The sequence below is a fragment of the Centruroides sculpturatus genome, unplaced genomic scaffold, assembly GCF_000671375.1.
Source record: "Centruroides sculpturatus isolate CEXI.00-Female unplaced genomic scaffold, Cexi_2.0 scaffold1277, whole genome shotgun sequence".
Taxonomy (NCBI): domain Eukaryota; kingdom Metazoa; phylum Arthropoda; class Arachnida; order Scorpiones; family Buthidae; genus Centruroides; species Centruroides sculpturatus.
The window spans coordinates 232,875-241,829 of NW_019385430.1; the positions used below are offsets into that span (position 1 = coordinate 232,875).

Below are 8,955 nucleotides of genomic sequence, written 5' to 3' on the forward strand. Positions count from 1 at the left end.
TATTATCATTATATATTTTGACAGCTAGCATTTTAAGGCTTATTTGTAAAAAATTTTGTTTGATTTTGTGCAATTGTTTATTTTTTGTGTCCCATCAAATATGGAAGATCGGAAGCAGCATTTTCGGCATATTTTGCTCTTTTATTACCGAAAAGGTAAGAATGCTGTTCAAGTGAGAAAAAAATTATGGTACATGTATGGAGATGATTGTTGAGAGAAAGACAGTGCCAAAACTGGTTTACAAAATTTCGTTCTGGCAATTTCAATATTGAAGATGCACCACGTTCTGGATGACCAGTTGAAGCCAATGAAAACCAAATAAAGGTACCGATTGAAGCAAACTGCCGAATAACAACACGTGAAATCCCTAAGAGATTAAATTTGTCAAAATGAACCTTTTATGATTACTTGAAACAAATTGGTTTTGTTTCAAAGCTCGATATAGGGGTTTTACACGTTTTTAAAGAGAGATGCTCTCTTTGGTGGGATTTTAAGGAAATTTTTTTTTGAGCTTTTTACCAGACAATTTAACAATTGATTCGAAAGTGTACTGCCATCGAGTAAACAAATCGAGTAATATCATCAAATGGAAAAGGCGGCCAGAATTGATCGACAGAACAGGTGTAGTGTTTTACCACGATAATGTCAAATTTCACAGAAGTTTGGTAATTTGTCAGAAACTGTTATAACTTAGATGGGATGTGCTATCTCACCAACCATATTTGCCAGATGGAGCACACTCAGATTATTGCTTGTTCTGGTCTATACAATTTTTTTTAACTGAAATTTTTAATTTACTTGAAATGACAATGTCAAAAATCACTTGGATCAGTTTTTTGTAAGCAACGATCAAAACTTTTATGAATGTGAAATCATGCTACTACCAGAAATGATGACAACAGGTATTTGACCAAAATGGTCGATATATAATTCAATAAAATATTTATTTATTATTAAAAAAATTGTATTTTTTCCACAGAAAAAACGAACTTACTTTCCGAACAACCCAATAGCTTCAAAAAATAAATTATGTGCACTGGCCAATTGAAAACCACAAGCAAAATTAAACAAAACAAATTAAGTATAAAATCAAAGTACTGAAAATATGAACATTTTTGAATTATCTGATTTCAGAACATCCTGAATTATCTGATGAAAAATTGAGTGTTATCACTTTTATCAGAAATATAGGATGTTCTACAATGATTATCATAGCTTAGAGATTAGATTCCTTACCTGAAGTTAAGTTAAAAAGATCATGGGAACATATATTTGATATATTTTCACAATCATTGCATAGCTATGCAGTAGTGAGTCATCAATAGCTAACTTGAATGAAAAGCGATTTTTATTCCATACAATATGTTGTTCTAAGCATTTGTTGTAGTTTCTTGCACTTTCAACTCAGTGCTTCTGTTTTATTTTTATCAGTAAAAGATTATCTTCCATTATGTCTACAGTTTTGCATTTTGTGATTGTATGGCTACATAATGGTTGCAAATTTGACATATGTTTACATGATTCTTTTAGCTTATTTTCAACTCATAACTTTAGGAATATATTCCTAAAATTATGATATAGAGACATATCATAACTTCATGTTAGCTTCATGCTCAATGTCATGCTTCATGTTAACTTCATGGAATGTCATCATATCATAACTATGATATGATATGATGACATTCCATGAAGTAGAGTCATAACTTTAGGAATATATTCCTAAAGATATGACTCTATATCATGGAATGTCCTGTATAATTAAATACTTTATGAACTATACATTCTGTTTTAATATTTTTGATATATGAAAGAATATTTTTATTTTTATTGTTTAGATACTGGCAAATATATACATACAACTTGTACTAACATGATTGTAATAATGAACCATCACAAATTCATCTTAAAGATGAGCAGAGAGGAAATCTTTATTCAATTTGTAATTCAGTTGCAGGTTACAGATAACATGTAGTTGTTCATTGTTATGATCATCTTGGTACAAGTTGAAATAATATTTCCATAATGTGAATAAATCCTAAAATTTAAAATTGATTAGAAGATAAAATTTATTTCAAAAAGACCAAAATATCTGATTTTAATTTAAAATAAATCAATTTTGAAAATCAGCATCAAAAGCACTTCATCAATATTATTTAAAGACAGTTTTAATTTAATTTTTATTTTATTTTATTGATTACTTTTTTGTGAAAGAATATATTATATAGAGTGATTTGTAATAAGCATGTAAACTTTAATTTGTCTTTGAAATTTATATGTATAAGTAGTATATATGCGTTAATTTTAAGGTACAGTACATATTAACTCAGACATGCACGTAAACAAATTATTTCCCAAAATCCTATTGCCAGAAATCTCTTACAAATTTTTTTGTCAATATAATTTTAATATTTTTTAATTTGCAAATTGTAGTTATATATATAAGTTACATATAAATATGTGTTATAATATGATTTAGCTGTATTAACTGATATCACCTATCATTTATATGTTGTTTATTGTCAGAAAACAAATTAATTTTTTATAGTGTAGGAAACTGTAATTATTCCTGAGAGAAATGTTAATTAACCATTTTTCTCAGGAATTCTTCACTAATTTTTAGATATTGAAAAGGAAATTTTAAAGACTTACAAAAAATATTGTTTTGTGGACTTCTTTTTTATCTGATAAGTCTTTCTTTTGGTATTATTCTCTTGATTTTTACTAAATTATTAAGTTTAATATCCTATCAAAATGAACTTTTCATGTTTTACTTTTATTTGGAAGGTATGTATTTGTACAAGTATTTACATATAAGACAATTGCTGATTTTTAAATTGAAGTCCTTGGGGACATATAGTGCTAACCCTCAGAGTCAAATTTCTGGGGTAATTGAGTTTGAAAAAAATCCTAAAATTGTATGAATTTGTGTGTGTTAATATTTTTGATCTCCAAACTTTGCCTGTAGATGTGGCTGTCATCTCATAATCAAAACATAAAAGATTATGATTATATAATAATTAAAATCCCACAAGGAATATTTTATGCAAGAATTTTTGCAATTTTCACAGCTTTGCTTATTGAAAACCTAAAAATATTGCTTAGAAAATAGTTATTTTTCCTTAATATTTTTGTTTACATTATTTTTCTTGGTGTAATGTTTTCCACATCAACAACAGTGTCATCTGCCTTCTTGATCTCATTATGCTTCAGAAACATATCATTCACTTTATTTTTTGCAATCAGCAATGTCCTGGTATACTTTTTCTCCAGCAGATATGGATGTGTGCTGATGCTAGGGTGCATTATTCATAATTGAATACCTCCAGAATGCCATGAACTGAGGGTTAACACTATATGTCCCCAAGGACTTTAATTATTTAAGAATACATTCAAGTGCCATAGATGACTCAGAAGAAACATTTTGAAACTTACTTAACATGAAAGTTTTTAAAATAAACTAAATGAAAGTTTATTTTCTATATTATCTGTTCAGATTATTTATCATATATGGAATTACATTTTGCATAGATTAAGTTTTGGGTTAATTAATGTTACTGCAGTTTCTTGTATTGACATTTTTGACTGTATAACTTTTTTCATAGCTTTGAGTATATATTGATAGGATCCATATTTTTTCAAAAAATTTATATCATTATTTGAAACATTAAGCTTCATTACTTTTATTCACAATAAAACATAAAACCAAATTTATATTAAAATTTTATTATAAATCAGGATTTCTTAGTCTTTCTGCTTTCACACTTATTTTGAAAATGAACTTAATATTTATATCTGTCAATTTTTTGTAAAATAAAATTTTATCCAATGAAAAAGAATTGCAAAAAATTTCATGATTGGTACCTTACATCTCCTTTGTGTCATTTTTTGCATCTCCTGAGACATCCTATACATTAAGAATTGTCTCGTGCCCACTAGTGTTTCAGTGGATAAAATCACTGAACATTGATAGTTGGTCACGGTTCGCGCCTCACCTAATGGGCTGTTCACGTGGAGTTTTCTTTACGTATCTAACACGTAAATAAAGGCCAATTTCCGATAGAAAGGCCTGCCTTTCATTCTCCTCGGCAGATCGTCGCATTGCCGTAACCAAAGTAAGCCAAATTAGGGGTTGTCTCGCCTTTTCTTTTAATCCTTAATCTTTAAGAACCGCTGTAAAGAAACAGTTAACTTATTTTATTTAAATAATGAAAAATCCTGTTGTCTAGTCATTCAAACTTGAATTGGATTTGCAAAGTTTGATCCTAATCAATTTTTTCCATCGCGTCGTAACGCTGTACAGTAGTAATCAAGAACAAATAGTAGCCTATATATCTGTTCTTAGTTATGTGATAAAATAAATTATAATTTAAAGAGGTGGCCATGAAACGAATTTTGAAGTAAATGCAACTTGCATTTAAAGTTCTTATAGATCTTTTCGATAAGAAAATATTTCATAATAAAATTTCGCGCTCATTTTATTAATTATGCTGCATGCTTATTGCCAGTCACTGCATTCATATTATTATTGTTATTTTGAATTTTTTACGTTTGGCATACCTTATAATAATGTAGAAATTTAATCATGTAAACTGTATTTAGTCGATAATTCCTACATCAAGGACTTTGGTATTATTTTTATTTTATTAAAAAAGATAATTATATTTTCAGAGCAATTCAAGAAAGTATGGCTTCTTACTTAAGCTCTTCCGATAATTTACCACCAGAAAACGAAGTTAGAGGAGAAGCGAACAATGACGAATCTCAATTGGAGCTGGCATTAAAATTATCGGAACAACAAAAAGAAGAGGACGAGAGAAAAAGACGAGAAGAAGAAGACATATTGGAAAGAATTTTACAATTATCTCTAACGGAAAAGTAACTTAGGCTCCTTACTTGTGATACGATTAAAGGTAATTCTCGATAAGGCAATATTTACTTCAAATATATATAAATATATATATATATAATATTTTCGGGCCGATGGTATTTATAAAATTATAGTCGAGGAACATCGACTTTCGGTCAGTTTATGTAAATGCACAATCGATTAATCGATTTTTAATAAATCTGGTTTTTGATACTAGTTTAAAAAAAAACATCCGAATGCTTTTTATCTTCTTCGTTTTCCCTCTTCCTCGACGAAGCATTAGGTAAAAAAAAATGAAGACTTCGGTGCAGCCTTTATTAGTTATTAACCGAAGCCAAACTTTGTACATAGGTTTTTTGCCGTTGCTGTATAAATTGCCGATGTTTTCACTTTAAAAAAGCGTTGACAAACGTTGAAATTTTAAAAAACGGAATTCGTATTTGTCTTTTTTTGATATGTTGCGTATTAAATTAAAAAAACCAAAAAAAAATATCTGTGACCCGATGCGAAGATTCGAATCGCTTCCGTTCGAAAACTCTACCATACGTACAGTAAGCTAGCACTGCCATTTTTGGACAGCATTTAGCGTAATTCGAACGATACAAATAGTTTGTATCATGTAAATTATATTATATAAATTGTAGATTTTTTTTAAAAAAAGATCTGCAAAATTATTAAAAATTAAGAATCATTATATATAAACTTTAGCCCGTACAATTCCATTGCTACGCTTCTTCTACCAGAAACTATCTTCCGAGTTACCCATGATATTTACATGGACGTTACATTTATAAAAAATTGGAAAATTTTTGTTTGGATTTGAAGCTAAAAACAAATTGATTCTTAATTTTTTAATGATTTTGGATTCATTATACTTTATCCTGTTTACTTTTAAACTTTTAAAGCATAAACTTGTATTTTAAAACTAATTCGGTTTCTTCCATTTGAAAAATTATATTTGTACGATACTTTCTTGAATTTTAAGATATTCCAGAATAATCCGAAAGTATGTATATCTTTGTAATTTTGATTTAAATTATGATCATAAGTAAATCGATGTTTTAGAAAATTCCAAGTTTCTGACTTATTTATACATGGTAACAATTGACACCATACATTCTACATTGGACACAAATAACTATTTACCGAAATATTTTAGAACACTGCCGGTTTTAGGTTGTGAGATGCCTTAGTTAAGCATAGACTTGAGGCCTCTTATAAGTTTATGTTGTAAAGCCCGTACCTAAGATACTCGATATTGTTCGAGTCCAGGATCATAGCAGAGGGGGAAACTGAATTCCTAGCGTTGGACGAAGAAGCATATATTTGTTCGTGTTTGAGGCCCCTAAAAACGAGGCCCTAAGCAAAAATCTAATTTACCTATGTCTAAAACTGCCATTGCCTTCGACAAATGCGATAATAAACCGAAGAATTAAATAACATCTGAAATACATAAATTTATAATTATTAACTGTAATAAGTATTTTTTTAATATCAATCTCTAGTATTTTTTAAAGTATAAATTAAGAAGTTTTGGTGTTTTAATTAAAAAGTTTACGTATGAATATTACGCTTTTTGTTTCTTAGATAATTTTTTTAAAATCAAGTATCAGAGAAGAGAATTCACAAATTATTACAGAAATATAGCGGTATTTAGTGCTAGAAAGAATATTTAAATAGTATAAAGTGTAATGAAGTAAAAATTTACTTTCCCAGCTGTTGTACGTTAGAAGGAAAATGCTGTACTGTAGTTGGTCAAATTTTGACTCTCCGGATGTCTTAAGGTCCTCTGATTCCAAAAACAGTTCTCTCTCTTTTTTTAAATGTGTGTGTAGGGTGTGTGTGGTGTGTGAGTTGCGTGTCTTATGCTTTATATCGGGACCCCTTGGACCTAAAATTTTGAAATTTGGCAGGAATACTTAGGAATATATATATATGGTATATTGATGCTATTATATCTTGGAGATAATAAGTCAAAAGGAAGATATAGGGGAGGAAAGGGGATCGTATCTCGAAAGGTCGAATGGGGTCAGGCTTAATAAAGATCATTACTCGTTATTGTCATTTACCAATTTAAAAAAATAAAATAAAAATCGATACCTATCCCAAAAAATAAGCCTTTTGCCTTTTTATAGTTATAATAATTATTTTTAAAATTATCTTTTAATAAAATCTCATAACAGATTGCTTCGCGCACAATTTTAATTCTGAGCAGTAATTTTAGTGTTTACCCCTATAATAATCCATTTTTATACAAATATTTCTCATTTGTAAAAATAGAAAAATTTCTCATAATTCAGTAAAATTACTCTGTTTAAGCTTCTGTTATTTGTATGTTATATCATAGTATCGTTGAAAATGATCGGACTTATTTCCTGGCTCCTTGAACCTCCTGTTCGAGCCGGAAAAGTACAAGAACTCTCTCCAGCTTTTTTTTTTAATCTCGTGTTGTATATACTTTATAAAGCAATAAGTTTGTCATCTTCGGTGTCTCTTTTCAAACGTGCTGTTACCTCATTTTCTAGTAGTTTGGTTTAATGTGAGGTGTGACGACACGTACAACGCTGGATGCGAACGGGGTATAATACCTCGTTCGCACCAAGCATTTCGATCTAGATTGTGACTAAGGTGGAAGAGTGTTCCGTGGTGCGAACGCTATCGACCGTTTCAATCGCGATCCGACTGGAGAGAGTTCGTGAAACTAGATCCAGTCATAAGAAACTAGATCCCACAATCCCACGCGCGCGAGAAAATACAAGATGGCTGCGGAACACGTGTCGAGCTATCGACAGAGAAATAAAAAAGACACATAGACGACGACATCTGTCTATTATTAGATGTATGGCCAGAAAAAGTATTCATTTCTAACCAAAACTTCCATTTTATTTGTTGGTGTTTGTGACTTACCGCGTAGTTACGTCAGTTTTATGATCGCGTGTAATAGCCAGGTTCTTCTCGAGCGGACTGCCTGTGCGAACAGCACGACTAGCGACTGTCACAATCCAGATGTAAATCGAGATCGAAGCGAGTCGTGGATTGTGTGCGAACGTAGTATTAGGTTACGCGTGGGAGAATGCCTCCCGGGGGGGTCTTTTAAGAGTTTCTTAATTAATATACCAAGAGTCAAGAGAATGAAAATGATTGTGGAATGATTATAAAATATAATGAATGACGTCCAATCTTCCATTTTATCGTGCGGAAAAATGCACATAAATATAAATAGCGATTAATTGCGTAATATTCTTTTCCGTGACGTTGCATATTCAATTGTTTTGACTGAAGTCACCAGGAATATTTATGATTTAATTGTGATTATATGTTCGATGGTAAATAGGACTTAGTACGCCAGAGCCGGCCCTACCATAGGGCGAACGGAGCAGCCGCTCCAGGCGCTAAGTCCTATGGGGCGCCTCAGTGGTAAAGAAAATTAAAGGGTATAAATTAGGGGCAACCAGGGGGCGCCATAATAGGATCTTGCTCCATCCTAAATCTTGCCTCGGGCCGGCACTGTCGTACGCGTTGAAAATTCTAAAAGAAGAAATTGGAGAATAATTAAAAATAGCAAAGTTATCGAACTTTTCCATAATAAATAGAAAAATATGTCTATATTTCTGCATAAAAAGTTAAAATTATAAATTAATTTAAACATCAAAACATATAAATTTAGATATAACATATTTCTCCCATTTTTGCCTCTCTTCGGTGTGGACACTTTATTTGTTATTTTTTTAAACTCTTTCCGGTGCCGACTGACACTGGTCGTGGGTTCGCATTATGTATACGTCTAAACTCTTATAATCTATTTGAAATATTTGGCGTTTTACTTTCGTGGCTGTTACGTATGCATAAGAAGGGAAAGTATGGGAATCGTGTCCAATTTGATCCTCCGAATATTTTGAAAATCACGTGTTGAGACTCCCGAATTCAAAAAAGTCAAAAAACAATCTAGCAACGAGTTGCGTAACTTTCCCGGCTTTTGTGAGATTTTATTTTAAAAATAACATTTGTATTTTTAATCAAAATAAATAACTAAAATTGTATGTGGCACCATCTGTTATGAGATTTTGCTATAAAAACTATATATTTTT

At 30.6% G+C, this 8,955-nt stretch overlaps 1 protein-coding gene across 1 annotated transcript in view; it reads left to right on the plus strand.

Annotated features, from left to right (window-relative positions):
- Positions 1 to 7,676, plus strand: part of LOC111638906 (ankyrin repeat domain-containing protein 13D-like) — a 72,713-nt gene extending 65,037 nt beyond the window's left edge. The window contains exon 9 of the mRNA XM_023384676.1: positions 4,669 to 7,676. Within this exon, the coding sequence (XP_023240444.1) occupies positions 4,669 to 4,879 (211 nt within the window). The 3' untranslated portion in view covers positions 4,880 to 7,676. The remainder of the gene's footprint in view (positions 1 to 4,668) is intronic.
- The last annotated feature ends 1,279 nt before the right edge of the window (positions 7,677 to 8,955 follow it).